This window comes from Cricetulus griseus, chromosome 3 (assembly GCF_003668045.3).
Source record: "Cricetulus griseus strain 17A/GY chromosome 3, alternate assembly CriGri-PICRH-1.0, whole genome shotgun sequence".
NCBI lineage: Eukaryota > Metazoa > Chordata > Mammalia > Rodentia > Cricetidae > Cricetulus > Cricetulus griseus.
Window position 1 is genome coordinate 52,007,701 of NC_048596.1, and position 19,142 is coordinate 52,026,842.

Genomic DNA, 19,142 nt, shown 5'->3' on the forward strand with positions numbered 1-19,142 from the left:
CCGGGATGCCCGCCCTCTCGCCCTCGCCCTCGCCCTCCTCGGCCTCCTCCTCCTGCTCTGCCGGCCCGGGCCTCTCAGGGACCCAGCCAGCCTCTTCCTTTACGTCTGGGGGGCTGAGATCCTGAGAGGAGGGGCCTCCAGCAGCGGGGGCGGAGTCCCGGCTCTTTCTGGTCAGGTCCTGGGGGACGAGGTCATCGTCTGTTGGGGAAGGGGTGAAGGAGAAGGGCTCAGCCTCTTGGCTGAGTTGCCCTTACCCACACAAGAGGGTTCCATCCTTGCTCCTCACCCCGGCCCCAAGCTAGCCGGCCCCAGCCAGAGAGAGAGGGGTGGAGAGTCTGTGTGTAGAGGGAAAATAAGCCTGCAGCCCTCAACCAAATGTCCCTGCCTCCCAATTTTGTTTTCAGCTCCCATGCTGCCTCCCTAATATTGAAGGGATCTCAGCCCTGGGACAGCCTCGCACCTGGTGAGGACTGGGTGAGCTCGGACAGAGCCTCAGGCTGGTCACCCCAGGCCTGCAGCAGGGCACTGCGCTGGGGGCCACTGAGCCCTAGGGAGCTGGGGTGCATCTCCAGCACGTGAGCACGGATGTCGTCCAAGTGCAGGCTGGGCAGTGCCCGGCCACAGGCCATGCACACCAGCCGATTCCCCCGTGGGTCGTAGTCCATGAGACACTCGGCCCGGAACCAGTTCTGCAGGGACTCCTTCAGCCTCCGCTCCAGGCGCCGGGCCCCCAGCCCCCTGCTGCCCCCAGCCCTTCTGGAGGCGGCAAGGCGCCGGCGCCGAGGTGCCACTGGGCCCCCTCGAACCCCTCGCCGCTGGCGCCTGCAGCCCCCACCAGCTGGGGCTTTGCCTGAAAGGGTCGGAGGGAAGCAACTGAGTCTCTGGCCCTCTGGGGAGTCCCCCACCACAGTCAGGTACTCCACACATAGCCTTTTTCTCACTCAAATCTGACTCGGTCCAATGGCTGACCTTTGCCTGTCTTCCTCTCCTTCTCACATCTTGCTTTCTTTTGTTTTTTAGACAGAAATTCATACAGCCTAGACTGGGTTCAAACTCCCTATGTAGCCAAGACCTTCTAAACTATTGACGCTCCTGCCTCCTCTACTTTCCCGGTACTAAAATTACAGGCGTGTGCCCCCACACCCACTCCCTCCATCACACCCCTTCCCTAATCCTCCAGCTCACCCGCTCTAAACTCCACCCAGCCTCCCAAGGCCAAATTTTAGCCCCTTCCCTAAGCTTCCCTGTTCTAACACCACACCCCACTTCTCCCACCAACTCACAGCCCTTTTCCTCAACTTACCCCACCCTCGCTCCTTCCACTACACAGTACCAAGGCTGTCATGGATGCTGGAAACTGCCCCACACCACCCCTCCCCACACTCAACAGTGAGGGCAGTTAACAGAATCTACCCAAAGAAGGTGCAGAGACTTCCTCAGAAAATAAATAATAGCTGGAGAGCAGAAAAGCTGCCAACAGCACCTCCTCGTCCAGCCCCACGACACACAACACCCCCCCTTCTCCATATTCTGTATTACCTGAGCCCTTGGGTGGGCAAGCTTGAAGGCTGGCCCCCTCCTCCTCCTCTTCATCTTCCTCCTCCTCCTCCTCAGCCCCCTGGGCCCCTGGGCTCTCAGCCTCACCACAGGCACCCAGCCCCAGATGGGCGTCCCAGCTGTTGCTGATGACCTCCTTCTCTCGGGGACTCCAATGCAGGGAGTAGGGGTGCTTCTGGCGGATGTGCCTCTTGATGGTGCTGAGCTTGAGGGTGGCCAGGGAGCTGCCACACACCATACACACCATGCCGTGCCGGGAGGGAATGAAATCCATCAGGTACTCCAATCGCCAGTGGTCGTGGTAGTAGCGCCGATGGTCCCTGCCAGGGATGCGGCTCTTTCCAGGCCTCGAGGCCCGAGCCTCACAATGATCTGAGTATTTCCTGCCTGAAGATGCTGGTCCCCTGGCCCTGGAGGAGGGTAGGGGGGTACTCCCCCAGGACCCCAAGGCACCCCCTTCCAGCTGAAGAGCTTGTCCTGAAGAAGGGAAAAGGGAGACATGTTCTCAATCTCCAATTTCCAGGTAAAGGACCCAAGGCTTTGATTTGGAAGCATGAGAAAGGGAGGTGGGGGAGGGGAGTTTAGGGCAAGGAAGGGATGGCAAGAGCAATGAAAGGGAAGTGGGTAATGAGGGAGTCAAAACAGTCCTTACAAAGAGCAGGGACCCAGTGAGAGGAGGGAGAACAAAAGGATGAGTACTGTGTGAGCTTGCTGCAGAAGGCCAGGGAGGGTGCCAGTCCACAGAGGTATAGACAGGGGTGAAGCTACATCAGCAGGCTGGGCAGTTACTGCCAGAATGAAGAAAGCAGTAGGCAGAGGGAAACAAAGGGGGGATCTGTCTGCACCCAGATCTGTGGACAAGACTCACCCACCTGAGGCCCCACCAGGAGTGCCCCACCCAAAGGTCCCTTTTCCAATAATACTCCAAATATGCCCTCCTGTAAATACCAGTTTAGGGAGGGGTGTGTAATGTCTGCTTTCCCACTGGAGGGATACCTAAGACAAAGGTGTCAACACCTCCAGGGAAGGAGTTTCTCAGACCCAGGCTTCCCCAGAGTAGGGGAGGGGGCAATGGCCCTGAAAAGGGAAGGCAGGAGGGCCACCAGGGTGACTACTGAACATACACACTGCAGATTGGGGTGCAGTCACCACCCATAAAACCACTACATCTTTCTAGGCATTTACTTCATTGGGGCTGGCTACAGGGACTTGACTACTGCCCAGCAATCAGAAAGGTGAGCACTTCTGGGCCCCACCAACCCATTAGTGTTCCTACACTTTGTCAAAGACACCAGAGCACTACCTTACCCTCCCTGCAGAGCTGGCTGACCATTTTTTATTGAGAAAACGGTCTCCTGGCCACAAAGACTAGACAGGCAGGTTCTGGCTATTCTCTCAGTACAGAATCCCAAAGTCAGACAAACAAAAGACAGGATCAGAGAAAGGTCCTGTCCCTGTGTGGAGTTTGCATTATCTTATTTATTTATTTTAAGTAGAGCTATAGAAAAAAACACTAGGTTCAAGATCTGGCTTCTCTGGTGACTTGCTCAATGACCTTTGGTAGGTCATGTCCGCTCTCTGGGCCTAAGCGCCTTTGTCTGCAAATGCACTGACTGGCTGGATAGCTAGTACCCTACTAAGCATCCTTCCAGTGCGGGAGACTTTAAGTCTAAGGCGGACTGGCCCTTTAAGAGCAGAAAGAAAGAAAAAAAAATAGAAAAGAGAAAGGAGGAGCTGAGATTCTTTAAAAACAAAAGGGGATGGGGGGCTTTAGAGGAGAGCTCAGAGAGTAGGGAACAGTCTCCCCAGTCAGCACGGAACCTTCCACTGATAAAGGCAATAAACCCCTCAGCAGGGAGACAAAACAAACAGTTGGCTTTGAGGGACAACGAGGACCGGGCGATCCTGATACAACCGACAAACTGGGGCCAAAATAAATTCTGACACGCCACAGGGCACAGGCAGGAGAGGGCATCCACCTTCGTGGGCGAATCCATCCCTTACTTAAGACCTTCCCGATGTGGGGGATAGGAGAGGGGGCCCACCCAGGGCGTAGGCTGTGCTTTTTTTTTTTTTTTTTCCCTTAGCGCAACCGTGAAGGGAAGAGTTCCCGTCTCCAGCAAGGCCACGCAGGAGAGGGACAGCGCACCGGAGACAGCGGAATCCCCAGCTACACTACTCTGGGGAAAGTCCTAGAAGGGGAGAGTGGTGGGGGCTGGGCGCCCTTTGAAGAGACCACTTGGGAGTCTGAAAGGGAAGGGGCGGGGGCCGCGAGTTCCAGTGCCTCGCTGGCCGGTGTCGCTGGTCCCCCAAAAGCGGGCGCCGCGGGGCCCTTTAAGGAGCGGGGATCCGCCCCAGCCTGGCGGGCAGACCCCGGCACGGGCGGGGGGCGCCCCGCGGGCCCTGCAGCTGCTCCCTGCGCCCGCCAGGTGGCGCCCCCGGACGCCCTGCGCTCGTCCCCCGCTTTGTTCGGCGGCCGAGAGGGGCCCGGAGCCGCAGCCCTCCCCTCCCCCACGGCGGGGCCCCCGCCCCGGGCCGTCGGGCCCAGCTCTTACCGCCGTCGTCGTCCTCGGGCTCCGCGCCGCCGCTCGCTGCGCGGGCGGCAGCCGTCGGCCCCCGTCGAGGACACTGCGGCCCGGGGCCGCCCCCTGCCGCCGCCGCCGCCGCTCCGGCTCCGGTGGTCCCCGCCGGGCTCCATGCGCTGCGCCGAGGAGGGGCCCCGGGGCGCGGGCGCCGCGGAGCCGGGCGGCGCGCGCAGGGCGCTCGGTGCGCGGGCCCCGGACGCGGGCGCATTCACGGGCGGCCGGCCGCACGGACGGCTGGCTGCTCGCTCGGCGGCGCGGGCTGGACCGGGGTGGGGATTCCTGTCTGGGGCCCCTGGGGCTCCTTTAAGGGCTCCTGGGTAAATTTAAAGGGGCCGCGCGCAATTTCCTCCTGCCAGCTCGCGGGGGGCTGGCGCGGGGAAGGCGGGAGGTGGCGAGTCCGCAGTGGGCGCCAGTTACGGACGCGGGGAGCACGGACCTCGGCGCCCTCACGGGCCCGCCCCGCCGCGTCCGCAGCTGCAGCTGCAGCTCAGGCTTGCAAAGAGTCGCCGAGGTGACCAGGGGCGCCCTCGTCCAGTCGGCTACGACGCGCCTCAGCCACCGCCCCCTCGGGGCATCTCTACGAGCAGCTCTCCGCAGCCGGCCAGCTGGGGACCTCCCGGTGCGCCGGCCCGGATCCTTCCCCCAGGTGCCTCCTTGTCCTCCCGCGCGAGCTGGGCGCGGGCCCCGAGCGGACGAGCCTGGCAGGGGCCCCAGATGGCCGCGGCCCCGCGGAGAGGGTGGAGCCGTGGGGGCCGCCGCGACCCCTCCCGCGGGAGCCTGGGGCTAACGCTGGCAGCTCTGGCTTCCACCGGGGAGGGGCGGCGGGGCGAGGCTTCCACCGAGCCGGCCCGGGTGAGGGCGGCGGCCGCGAAAGTGCAAGCCCAGGAGAGGGGCGCGCAGAGCACTGGAGGAGAGCGAGCGCGCTGCGCCTGGCCAGCCGGCGTTACGAAACAACGGAGGTGGCCCCGGGCTGGAAGCCGGAAAGAGAGGGCGACTGCGGCGGTGATTCAGGCCCCTGCCCCCGCAGGCCTATAGGTGCCGGGGGAGGCAGTCTGCTCAGCCCTGCACAGGACCAAGGGGCAAAGAATGTGTTGGGCACGTGGAGGCGCACGTCCCTGGGCTGGGAACCTCTGAGGTGAATTCTGGCTACGGCCCCGGGACATCTCCAGGTCCCCGGCTCCCGAAAAACCTGGAGAAGGAACCTCGAGGGGTTGTGATGTCGAGGCAGCCTGAGGTCCTGCCTGGACAACTGAAGAAGAAGGCGCTCTCTTAGCCTTTGGTTGGTCGCCCACAACAAAGCGAAGGCATGGGGGTCCTAATTATGGGGTGCGGGACACCATGAGGGTCTTATTATCTAGAGGTGGGTTTTATTCCCTGCCTGCCAGGGAGGCGTACTACAGTCAATCAAAGATGTCACATTTCACAGAGTCGTTCTCACACTCAACACCTACTATGTGCTACAAAGCTCTTGCTCTCTGTACACGCAGCAGTGAACAAGATTGCTACTAATACTGCCTGTGGCTTAGACATTCTCAACCAATAAAAAAGAAACAAGTTACAGCCCCTGGGGAGTAAGGAAAGTATTAAATCACCGGGCACACAGGAAACCATTCCCCAAAGTGTATATGCGGAAAAGAAAGGAACTATAATTTCTGAAGTGTCACAAGGGCGCTTTCACTAGCGGAGCCCCACCCGCCCCCCGTCCGCCCCCCCCCCCCATCCCCATGTCATTTTCAGTCTCCAGGATTACTTGGGAGAGACTTCACCTTGGGGAAAATATAGTCTCTATCCCACAACTCTGCTCTCCCATGGCTGGCTGCCCTTCATTTCACCGTTGGGCTGAGCAGGGCCTTCCGCTCATGCGATGAAGGATACACCATGATGTGGAAGGTTGCCAGGCCCAGGAACACAAAGAAAACGACAGAGAATTGGTCTTCACATGCTCCTATGAAAGCTTCAAAAGGGAAAAGTGGCCAGAGTTCATTCAAACGCCTTTAAGCCTAGTACTTGGAGGCAGACACAGGCAGATCTCTGTGGCCTGTCTGGTCTGTACAGCAAGTTCCAGGCCAGCCGGAGATACTTAGTGAGACTGTATCTTAATAATAATAATACAGAAAGGAAGAAAGAAAAGTCTGTGTACGATAACACACACCTATGATTCCAACACTCTTGGAGACTGAGACAACAGGATTAGATATTAGCTCTAGTCTATCCCCAGAACTCTTAAGGGAATAAAACACTCAAAGCAACCTAGTAACCTAAATGAAAGAAATATGTTTTTCTTTTCTTTTTTGGGGGTGGGAGGGGTGTTTCTGAGACAGGGTTTCTTCGTGGCTTAGGAGGCTGTCCTGGAACCCACTTTGTAGACCAGCTCGAACTCACAGAGATCCGCCTGCCTCTGCCTCCCAAGTGCTGGGATTAAAGGCCAGTGCCAGCGACATCTGTTTTTCTAAGGCTTTACACTTTATTTAGTTTGGTTTCTAACTACAGGGTCCCCTAGTGCAGGGCCAGCCACTGTAAAACATTTTGGAATCCTTTCCAGTATTATTTACAAAAGGCAATTTTGTTACGGAAAGAAAGATATCACAGCCATCTTGATCCACTTTTAAGTTGCCTGTCCTTACCCACACTCTGCACTCTGCTCAGTTTCAGGAACTGAAACTGGTTTGTGAATTTTCCATCCATAGCTTAGTCTTTGCAGCCAACCCATGAACCCGGAGCTGGCTGTTAAAATGAAAAAGCAGAGACTACCAAGAGAAGGCACCAGTCCAAGCCAGGAATGATGGCACACACCTTTAATCCCGGCACTCAGGACGCAAAGGTAAGTGGATTTTGTAAGTTTGAGGCCAGGCAGGTCTACATACTAAGCTACAGGACAGCCAAGGATAATGAGACCTTAGTTGGGGGGGGGGGAGTACTAGCCCAAGATCTTTTGTTAATTTCTTTGCTTAACCACCTAGTCAGAAAGCATTACCTGAAGTCAGGCATGATGGTGGACTCCTCTGATCCTAGCACTCTAAGAGGCTGATGCAAGAGAATTGCCACAAGCCTTGAACTGACAAAATCCTGCCTCCAAAAAGAAAAACAGAGAGACAGAGAACAGAGGCGTAGTAATATAAACCTGTAATCCCAGCATTTAGGAAACGGACACAGGAAGATCAGGAGTTCAAGGCCAGCTTTAGCTACATAGTAAGTTCAAAGCCAGCTTGGCCTATATGAGATGCTTCCTCAAACACACACAAATCCAACAAGGAGAGAGGAGTCCTGAGGACCAGGCCCTGGGCTGGCAGTAAAGGATTAAAAATAGGGGCAGGGGTGATAGCTCAATGGGCAAAGTGCTTTCTTTCCAAATATGAGGCCCTGTATTTGATGCCCTCCAGACCCACATTAAAAAAGCTGGGCATGACGGTATTGCTTGTAATCCCAGTGCTGTAAAATAGAAGTAGGTAGCTTCTTAGAGTCCTCTGGCCAGCCAACATGGCTTTATTTTAGTTCCAAGCCAGTATGAGACCCTGTTTCAAAAGAAAAAAAAAAAAAAAGGTATCTTTCACACGCACATGTACACCATACATATGGACAGAAATATGCGTGTGTGTGTGTGTGTGTGTGTGTGTGTGTGTGTCTGTGTGTGTCTGTGTGTGTCTGTGTGTGTGTGTGTGTTTTACAACAACAATGCCAAAGATGCAACTCAGAGATAGACCTTATACCTAGGATATACTCAAGGTCCCAGATTTGATACTCAGTACCACAAAAAATGAAAGAGAGCACAGAGGTGTCTGCTTTTATCCTAGGCACTCTCAGGTAACTGTGGGAAGGAGGAACCAAGAATAATGATCAGGGCCATAAGGTGACTTTCAGGGAACCTAAGTACTTCAGCCTCTCTGAGCACCTCCTCTGTTGAAAAGCAATATCTGTCGGGCGAAGTGATGTCCGCTCTGACGCCAGCACTCAGGAGACAGAGGCAGATGGCCTAGAATGCACTCTGCAGACCAGGCTGGTCACAAACAATTCTGCTCCTGCTCCTGCTTGTCTACCACTGTGTCCACTAGAAATTTCTTTTCTTTTTTTCTAGATTTTTTTTTTTTTGAGACAAGAGTTTCTCTGTGTAGCCCTGGCTGTCCTGGAACTCACTCTGTAGACCAGTTTGGCTTCAAACTTACAGAGATCCACCTGACTCTGCCTCACAAGTGCTGGGATTAAAGGTGTGGGCCACCACCACCACTACCACTGGCCCTCTTTAACCCTTTAAAATTCTTTTTTTTGTTTCTTCTAATCATAAAAAAATTTAAACATTTCGCAAGCCCCTGAAAGCATGTGGCTTCCCAGCCTCTGGTGCCAATGGGATGCTGGAGTTGGTTGCAATATGGGTCATATATCCAAGAACAGCCGCCAACCTGGGAAGGCATCCAAGGGACAGCATGGCTTGAACAAAGCCCGAACAGTCCAGGAGGCATTGCCAGGAGGAGAAAGAGACAGCAGGGTCTTTTGGCCAAGGCTAGGCCTGTGAAAACACACACACACAAAGTAGAGCTGGGTATAGTAGAGCATATTTGTAATCCCAATACTTCAGAGGTCAAGGAGCTCAACGTCAGAAGCTTGTGAGGTGGCTCAGGGTGGCTTTGCTACATAAGCATGAAGGCCCACATTTGATTTCCCAGAGACATGTGAACCCAGGTTCAGTGGCACAAACATGCAAACCTGCTACTCCTGTAGCAAGATGGAAGATGAAGAAGAATCCTGGGGTCTCTTGGGCCAGCTTGTTGTATAGAGCATCTATCAACAAATAAAAAGTACCATCTCAAAACAAGGTGGGAAGCTGGGCATCATAGTACAAACTTTAATCCCAGCACAAGGTAGGCAGATATTTAGGAGTTTGAGGCTAGCTTGTTCTACATAGTATCCAACCAATGTTACATAGTGGAGCCTGAACCAGCAATCTCCCAATTTTTTAGATTGGTTCATTTTATATGTATGAGTGTGTGTTTTGCCTGGGTGTATGTATGTACACTATGTGCATGCCTGGTAACCAAAGAAGTTAGAAGAAATCACTGGATGCCCTGGAACTGGAGTTATGGTTGTGAGCCACCATGTGGGCGCTGGGAACAGAACCTGGGTCCTCTGCAAGAGCAACAAGCGCTCTTAACTTCTGAGCTGTCTTTACTGCCCCAAAGGCTTCCCAGTTTTTATATCTTGCCTCTCCTCTGCCATCCTAAGCCTCAAATGCCTGAACTCCTTGCTAGTGTCACCAGCAAGGGCTATGGACTCCCTAGCGTCATAGTGCCAGAGCCCCTCAAAGTGAAAGGCTACTTCATCCTTCTCCTCCTCCCTCCCTCCCTCCCTTCCTCCCTCCTTCTTCATTTCTTGTGCAGAACCATGAAAGGATGGTTGTAGCTGAGAACTAACCCAGAAAAGCTGTAAAAGGGGAGACTTGTAGGGGCAAATATGTTAACATGACTGGACCCAAATTGCCCCTAATATATTTTTCAATATACTCAGAGCTCAGAAACAAATACTGGTTTTGGAAGGCAGCTTTTTGAGATATATATGGACTGTCGTGTGTGTATGTGTGTGTGTGTGTGTGTGTGTGTGTGTGTGTGTGTGTGTGTGTGTGTGTTGCTAAGATAGAAACCAAGATCCAACATTCTAGGCAAGTTCCCTACCATTGAACTATACCCCAGTCCTCAAAGGAACTTTCTGTATAGACTGGAAATGAAATCATCCCTTGTAAAATTCCTAAAGAATTCCAGACATAAAGATTATATCCAAGAAGCTGGGCATGATGACTCAGGCCTACAATCCCAGTACTTAGGATCTGAAGGCAAGAGGATCTGTATGCAGTTCAAGACCAGCTTTGACTATATGGCTAACTCAAAGCCAGACTGGGCTATGTTTGATCCAGGTTTAAGCCAAAACTAAAAGCTTTATGCTGGGGAAGAAGTTAGGAATCTTAGTCCCACACACATTTGGAAATAAAGCAGTCAATAAATTTCTTGCTTTTGGAAAAGAGAAACCCGGCAAGCTGTTTCCTGATGTTAACACAATGGAAAGTTCAAAGCAGAGCAGAGTGTGAGGCAGCCCAGGAGGGCTAGCTTCAGATGGGAAGGAGACGATTCGTCCAAAGCACACAATGCTTTGTGGAGAGATCCAAGCCTGCCTCTTCTTAAAAAGACTTAAGTAAATAAAATTTGAAATGGGATTCTGTTAGAACAGTGCTCACCCAGCGTGTTCAAGGCTCCAGGCTCCATCGCAACTACCTCATAGCCCAAACATGGTGCTGTATGCCTATCATCCCAGCACTTAGGAAGTAGAAGCAGAAAATTCAAAGTCACATAAATTCAAGGTCACCCTGAAATACATGAATGAGGCCCTATCTCAAAATAATAATAATAAAATAATAATCATAATCCAAGGACAAAAGCATATTAACAGACGTGGTGGCACACGATTGTAATCCCACACTCAGGAACCTAAAACAGGACTTAGTGTCTCATAAACAAAAACATTGACAAACTCTCTCTCTTTCTCATCTCTCTCTCTCTCTCACACATACACACACGTAGAAGAAGAATATTAGTAATGGCATATTTACTACAAACATTTTTATTTTTGAGAAATAGTTTCTCTGTGTATCAGCTCTGACTGTCCTGGATTTGTAGACCAGGCTGGCCTCAAACTTGGAAATCCTTCTGCCTCTGCCTCCCTAGTACTAGGGTTTTTTGTTTTGTTTGTTTTGTTTTTCAAGATTTTTTTTCTGTGTAGCTTTGGAGCCTCTCCTAGCACTTGCTCTGTAGACCAGGCTGGCCTTGAACTCTGCCTTCCAAGTGCTGGGATTAAAGGTTTGCGCCAACTCTGCCCATCTTTCAAGAAGGAAATTATCACCTTTGTAGTGGTGGTGTCCCACACCTTTAATTCCAGCATTCAGGAGACAGATCTCTGAGTTAGAGGCCAGCCTGGTCTACAGAGCCAGTTGCAGGAAGAGAAACCCTGTACACATTCACTGTCCCTAAATTAAAAAACAATAGCAATGGATCAACAGGGCAGAGAGATGGCTCAGCAGTTAAGAGTGCTTGCTCAGCAACATGAAGACCCAGATTAGGGGCTGGGAGTTTAATTCATCAGCAGAGCACTTGCCTAGGTCTGAGTTAGATACCCAGCTCCCTACCACTAAAAAATGAAAGTGAGAGTTCAGTCCCCAGGAGTCTCATGATAAGCCAGTGTCACCCAGCACTTGCTGCCAGGCCTGACCACCTGAGTTCAATCCCCACCACCCAGTTCTCTCTCTGTGTCATTTTTGCTGTTTTGTTTTGTTGTTGTTGTTATTTTGGGTTTTTTGTTTGTTTTTTGTTTTTGTTTTTGTTTTTGTTTTTTTGATTTTTGGAGACAGGGTTTCTCTGTGTAGCTTTGGAGCCTATCCTGGCACTCGCTCTGGAGACCAGGCTGGCCTGGAACTCACAGAGATCCACCTGCCTCTGCCTCCTGAGTGCTGGGATTAAAAGCATGCGCCTCCAATGCCTGGCTGTTGTTTTGTTTTTCAAGACAGAGTTTCTCTTTTTGTTTGTTTTTTTTTTGTTTGTTTGTTTATTTTGTTGTGTTGTTTGAGACAGTGGTTCTCTGCGTAGCTTTGGGGCCTGTCCTAGAACTCACTCTGTAGACCAGGCTGGCCTCAAACTCAAAGATATACCTGCCTCTCACCTGTGAGTGTTGGGATTAAAAGCATGCACCACCATTCCTAGCCATTCTAGTTTCTCTTCTATTATTTTATTTTACGTGTATGAGTGTTTTGTGCACAGTGTGTGTGCCTAATGTCCTCAGAGGCCAGAAGAGAGCATCAGACTTCCTAGAACTGGAGTTACAGACAGTTGTGAGCTGTCATGTGGGTGCTAGGAATTGAATCTGACTCCTAGAGCTTTTACCTGCCATCTTTCAGCACAAATTTCATTCTTTGTTTTCTTTCTTTCTTTTTTTTTTCTTTCTTTTTTGTTTAACCCCTGGTGTCTTTGTTTGTTTGTTTGGTTGGTTGGTTTTTGGTTTTTTGAAACAGAGATCCTTTGTGTAGCCCTGGCTGTCCAGGCTGGCCTCAGATTTACAGAGATGATCCTCCTGCCTCTGCCTCTACAGTGCTGGGATCAAAGGTGTGTGCCACCACCGCCCAGGTGTGTCTTTTTTTTAATATGCATGAATGTGTTACCCACATATATATAGGTACCATTGGGTGCCTATGGATGGCTATGAGCCACTGTATGGATCATGGGAATCTGGCCCTCCGAAAGAACAGAAAATGGTCGTAACTGGTGAGCCACCTCCAGCCCTGATTTTCATTAAACCTTAAAGAGATTGGTATCACTCTGCCTATATGATTTTAATAAAATATTTTAGTTTTGTGTGTATGGAAGTTTTGCCTGCTGTAGGGAGCCGTCCCTGCATTCTCCATTACAATGATGGTGCCTGCAGGCACTGAATGTAAATTATTTCGCAGGCGCTGGGTAATTTTCCATTTCTTTGATCTCTGCCTATCCCGTGGCTCATATGGCCTGAGGAGCTGAAGCCATTCATAGGGTGACACGTCCCAGGCGGGGCTGCCAGCCTTTATTAGGGGACGGGATTCTTGGCTCGGGGTCTCCGCTCTGGTAAGCCTATGCTCTCCTCTCTCAAGATGCATTAAAGCTTTCCTGCAGAAGGATCCGAATGTCCTGTGTGATTCTTGCTGGCGAGGCAATAGCGCGGGACATCTGGTGCCGAAACCCGGGAACTTGTTAACATCGCCGGCACCGCGGAGACCCCTTGGCTACAAGGCGGATTCAGAACTGCAAGGTGGTAAATTCGGAGAGGTATGTCTTTTCTGGACTTTGGCTTGGGAATGTTGCTATTTTGGGAGGTTAGTGTAGAGGCTTCTGTGCTTTTACTAGGAGCCATTTTGACCTTTCTCACTGTTGTAACAATCTTAAAGAAGTCCAGAATTACATGTCAGAAACCGAATGTAGTGAGAGATGGGGCGCGCCCAACAATAAAATATAAGGAAAAAGGACCTCCCGGGATGTCTAATGACAAGGGAGTGTGTATAAAAAGAAAAACAGCAACAAATAAGAAAAAAGGACCTCCCGGGATGTCTAATGACAAGGGAGTGAGTAATTTGTTAGATGATTCTATAAATAAGTTTAAAGCTTTAAATCTTGATAGCTCTGATGACTCTAAAAGCTCAAGAGATAAAGTTTTAGAGGAAACAGCTCAGCTAGGTGAAAAAGAAACAAAAAAGGAGGGAGAGAAAATAGGGGATAACCGGTCACACCCCGGTAAATTTAAGAGACCTGTTAATCCAGCGGGTGTACTTCCATCAACACCCCCATTATTTGGTACCAACTCCTTTTTACCATTAGAGGAGCGGAGGAAATTACAGATGGCTTTCCCAGTCTTTGATAGGGGAAAAGGCCATGCATGTTATTCAACACTTCTTGGAGGCCTGGAATGCCTGGGGCTTTAAAGCCTCATAAACATTGACGCTCGGGGCCATACCGCGGCCAAGCGTCACACCTCAAAACCTGAAAGGCCAAAGGAAATGGTAAAATGGAAAGATATCTTAACTGGTCTTTGGAGAGGCCCGGATCCTATTCTCATAAGATCCAGGGGAGCTATGTGTTTTTCCACAGGATGAAGAGAATCCCCTCTGGATCCCGGAAAGACTCACCCGAAGAGCCCCTTCGGACCTTCAAAAGTCGAAACTCCACCCTCTCCCCGGGAGTTGAGAGCCCCTATTATCCAGATTAACTCCTGTCCTTGACGGAGAGATTGTCATCGCTTAATGGGTGGGGATGGGATTGTTTGGTGCAGCCGTTTGCTGCGGATTGGTGTTACTTCTCTGGCTGGTCTGTAGGCTCAAGGCTCAAACTAAGAGAGACAAGATGGTTATCGCCCAAGCGCTTGTAGCTTTAAAACAAGGGGCTTCCACTGATATTTGGCTAACTATGCTTAAGCAATAGGCCGCCGGCCAGACAGCTCTTGCACACCCGGAGCCTAGGCTCATTGCACAGGGTAGAGTGTCTGGTTTGAGCAGCCCATGAGGGATGTTGAGCAAGGCATCGCACAGAGAGTTGCCCAGTATGCAGGCTTCTCTGGGAGGCATGTTGTCCTGCATAAGGGTTGCCTGCCCTAGTCTCCCTTTCCCAGAAAAATGGCAGAGGACAGGTCGAGAGCACTTCGGGTCAAGCTAACAGCCTGATGGCGACTCTTGTACACAGTCTTAATGTTTGATTGGGAAGGTACAACCTCTGCCTCTATCCCTCAACATATGGGTGACCTATTTGCTTGTAAAAATATAAAGCCTTATCATTAATTAATAAAAAAGGGGGATATGTAGGGAGCCGTCCCTGCATTCTCCATTACAATGATGGTGCCTGCAGGCACTGAATGTAAATTATTTCGCAGGCGCTGGGTAATTTTCCATTTCTTTGATCTCTGCCTATCCCGTGGCTCATATGGCCTGAGGAGCTGAAGCCATTCATAGGGTGACACGTCCCAGGCGGGGCTGCCAGCCTTTATTAGGGGACGGGATTCTTGGCTCAGGGTCTCCGCTCTGGTAAGCCTATGCTCTCCTCTCTCAAGATGCATTAAAGCTTTCCTGCAGAAGGATCCGAATGTCCTGTGTGATTCTTGCTGGCGAGGCGATAGCGCGGGACAGCCTGCAAGTGTGCACCACATGCATACAGAGCCCTTAGAGGCCAGGAAAGGGCACCAGAACCCTGGAATTGGAGTTTCAAAGACTATAGTCACCATATGGGTGCTGGGAACCAAACAAAACCTAGGTTTTCTGCAAGAGCAGCAAGTACTCTGTCTTTGTTTGTTGTTTTGGAAACAGTCTCATTATGTAGCTCTGGCAGGAATTCACTATGTAGAGCAGGCTGCGTCACAAAGTCCTGCACACCTCTGCCTATGAGCCACCAGTCCTGGCTCAAGTATGTACGTATGTACTCTTTTTTTTTTTTTTTTTTTTTTTTTTTTGACAGGATTTCTCTGCGTAGCCCTGGCTGTCCTGGAGTGATCTGTAGACCAGGCTGGCCTCGCACTCACAGAGATCTGCCTCCCTCTGCCTCCCGAGTGTTTTGATTAAAGGTGTGCTCCGACACCATCTGACTAAGTATGTACTTCTAACTGCTGAGCCCTGTCTCCAGCCCCATAAATAGTGTCACTCAAGATTTCAAATTCTAGAACTTTGAGGAGTAAGATGAGATGATTCTGGAGGTACAGGGGCTTAGCCCATGCCTGACAGCCCAAGTTCAATCCTCTCAAGACCCTTGTGGTAGAAGGTGGAAATTGACTTCTCCAAGTGGTCCTTCTCACAAGGTATGGTATATGTGTCCCAAACCCCATACACAAAATTAATAAATGGAATTTTTAAGTAGTTCAAGTCAAAAACAAAACAAACAAACAAACAAATAAACAAAGGCCAGGCGGTGGTGGTGCACGCCTTTTATCCCAGCACTTGGGAGGCAGAGGCAGAGGCAGGCAGATCTCTGCGGGATGATGCAATGCAGAAGGGCACTTGCTGCCAGGCATAGCCAATTGAATTCCATCTCTAACACCACATGGTAGAGGGAGAGAACTAACTCCCACAGGTTGTCTTTTCATCTCCATGTGTGCCATGACATGGGCATTCATGCACACACACACACACACACACACACACACACACACACACACACACACACACACTAAATGTATAGAATGCATAAAGTTTAAAAGTTTAATCACATAATGTTTTAAGTATGTTTACTATCTTGTGTTGGGCCACATCATAGCTATTCTGGGCCCCCAGTTGGATTCTCCTGCACCTGGAAATTTCTTGGGAAAATTAAATGCTGAAGGTGAGAATAGGCCTTGGTATTGTGGAATGTTTAACTATGTGAAGGTGTGTTACATTTGTTTCTGCTGCATTTGTTAACAATGTGAAGATGAGTTACATTTGTTTATGATGCATTTGTTTAACTATGTAAAGATGTGTTACATTTGTTTATGTTGCAGAATATTACTTTAATTACATGAAAATGTGTTACATTTGTTTATGCTGCATTTGTTTAACTATGTAAGATGGAGCTGCCATCTTGAGTCCAGTATGAGTGCGCCTTATCTCAGCTGGTCTGCCCGAGACCCCTGAGCACAAACCCTAGTCCCTCCCTCGGCCCCATTTCCACTCAAGATGAAAGAAACAATCATGAACCAGGAAAAACTGGCCAAGCTGCAGGCACAAGTGAGCATTGGTGGGAAAGGAACTGCTCGCAGAAAGAAGAAGGTGGTTCACAGACCAGCCATAGCAGACAATAAAAAACTGCAGTTCTCCTTAAAGAAGTAAGGGGTAAACAATATCTCTGGTATTGAAGAGGTGAACATGTTTACAAACCAAGGAACAGTGATCCATTTTAACAACCCTAAAGTTCAGGTGTCTCTGGCAGCAAAAACTTTCACCATTACAGGCCACGCTGAGACAAAGCTGACAGAAATGCTTCCCAGCATCCTAAACCAGCTTGGGGCGGACAGTCTGACTAGTTTACGGAGACCGGCTGAAGCTTTGCCCAAACAATGTGTGGATGGAAAAGCACCACTGCTGCTGGAGAGGATGATGATGGTGAAGGTAAAGTCCCAGATCTGGTGGAGAATTTTGATGAGGCTTCTAAGAAGAGGCAAACTGAATTGAGGTGACTTCTGAAGAAGGTGACACTTGCAGAAGTCACAGGAGCTGCTATTTTATATCATGACTGCTTTTTAAAATTCTTTTGTTTATGGATCTGATAAAATCTAGATCTCTAATATTTTTAAGCCCAAGCCCCCTGGACACTGCAGCTCTTTTCAGTTTTTGCTTAAACACAATTCATTCTTTGCAGCAAATTAAACTGAAGAAGCCTGGGAATAAAGTTTGGAAAGGGGTTAATAAAATTTTTTGCCAAAAAATAAAATAAAATTCTTTGCCTAGAAAAAAGATGTGTTACATTTGTTTATGCTGCATTTGTTTAACTATGAAAAGATGTGTTGCTGCTTCACCTTGCCTGCCTAATAAGGCACATGATTGGATTGGCCTAGTAAAAAGCTGAATGGCCAATAGCTAGGCAGAGAAAGGATAGGCAGGGCTGGCAGGCAGAGAGAATAAATAGGAGAGAAGAACAAGAGTGAGGAAGAGAGAGCAAGGAGGAAAGAGAGGGAGATGCTGAGGGCCAGTGAGTCAGGCAGCCACCAGACAGAAAGAAGCAGGAGACATAGGACATACAGAGAAAGAAAGGTAAAAAGCACCAAGGCAAAGGATAGACAAAGAGAAACAGGTTCATTTAAGTTAAAGAACTAGCCAGAAATGAGCCTAAGCTAGACTGAACTCTCATAACTAACATGGAGTCTCTGTGCCATGATTTGGGAGCTGGTTGGTAGCCCCAAAGGAAAAGTCTAGTGTAGCCTGGGATGGGAGCCCCAGGACTATAAGGGCTGTGTAGCCTGGGATGGGAGCCCCAGGACTATAAGGGCTGTCTAGAGCAGCAGTTCTCAACCTGTGGGTCACCAGCCTTTGGAGGTCGAACAACCCTTTCACAGGGTCACCTAAGATCATCGGAAAACACAGATACATTACATTATGATTCATAACAGCAGCAAAATTACAGTTATGAAGTAGAAAGAAAATAATTTTATGGTTGGGGGTCACCACAGATGGGGAACTGTATTAAAGGGTCAAAGCATTAAGAAGGTTGAGAACCACTGGGCTAAGAGGTGAGGTGGGAGGAGCCATTATCTCGCAGATCCAATACCCAACCTCCAAGTTATATCAGTGCATATATATTTCCTAAGTTTTGTTTCATCTTCCAGTAATCCTAAGTTTACTACAAGCAAGGTAAAGAAATTGAAAGTTTTTCTCTCCCCATTTCTGGCCAAACATTAACCTATTTCCTTCCATCAATTTCTTTCTTTCTTTCTTCCTTTTTTTGTTTTTTTGTTTTGTTTTTTTCTTTGAGAGACGGTTTCTTTGTATGGACCTGGCTGTCCTGGAACTCACTCTGTAGACCAGGCTGGCCTAGAACTCAGAGATCTGTCTGCCTCTGTCTCCCAAGTGCTGAGATTAAAGGCATGTACCACCACAGCCCAGCCCCCATCAATCTCTTTTAATTTAATTTTATTATGTGTGTGTAAGGGGTTGTGTATACCGTGCTGTACATATGGAGGTAGGAGCACAATTTGCAGCATTAAATTCTCTCCTTCCACCCTCTGAGTCCTGGGGCTTGAACTCATATTGGTAGGCTTTGTGGCGAGCACCTTTATCCATAGAGGCATCCCACTAACTCAAGATGTCATTTCTCAACTATATCTATAGATTAAATGAAATCTTACTTTAAAAAAAAGAAATTTAGCAGCCAGGTGATGGTAGCACAGGGCTTGGCTTTAATCCCAGCACTCAGGAGGCAGAGGCAGGTGGATCTCTGAGTTCAAGGCCAGCCTGATCTACAGAGTGAGTTCCAGGACAGCCAGGGCTACACAGAGAAAACCTGTCTAGAAAAAAATCAGCAAGTTATTTTATGAATATAAACAAAATGAACCAGGTGTGATGGAACACACTTTTAATTCCAGTACTTGAGAGGCACAGGCAGGAGATCTGAGGCCAGGCTGGTTCTACTTACTGAGTTTCAGAACATCTAGGGCTGTGTAGAAAGACCCTGTCTAAAAAAAATAAAAAATAAAAAAAAATCAAGCCAGGCATGGGCACAAGCCTTTAGCCCCAGCACTCCAGAGGCAGAGGCAGGTAGATCTTTATGTGAGTTTTCAGGCAAGACTGGCCTACAAATCTAGTTCCAGGGCTACACAGAGACACCCTGTCTCAAGCAAATAGATTCTGTTAGCCAGGGCTACTGCTGAAGAAAACACACGCACTGGTTCAGAACACAGAGATGGGAGTTTCCTTCCTTCCAGCTAGTGCTATTTTATACTGACAGAAGGTGCTGTGCAGACTGCTGAGAGAGAATTATCATCAATAGTGAGACC

At 49.7% G+C, this 19,142-nt stretch overlaps 1 protein-coding gene and 1 pseudogene across 1 annotated transcript in view; one reads left to right on the top strand and one right to left on the bottom strand.

Annotated features, from left to right (window-relative positions):
* The window catches only part of CUNH11orf95 (chromosome unknown C11orf95 homolog), a gene marked incomplete in the record, with an annotated part of 7,935 nt that extends 3,680 nt beyond the window's left edge, over positions 1–4,255 (bottom strand). Inside the window, 6 exon segments of the mRNA XM_035441997.1 lie at positions 1–198; positions 461–850; positions 1,540–2,034; positions 4,113–4,151; positions 4,154–4,174; positions 4,177–4,255. Coding sequence (XP_035297888.1) covers positions 1–198; positions 461–850; positions 1,540–2,034; positions 4,113–4,151; positions 4,154–4,174; positions 4,177–4,255 — 1,222 coding nt within the window.
* An 11,966-nt stretch (positions 4,256–16,221) lies between these two features.
* LOC100753265 lies at positions 16,222–17,063 on the top strand (annotated as a pseudogene).
* The last annotated feature ends 2,079 nt before the right edge of the window (positions 17,064–19,142 follow it).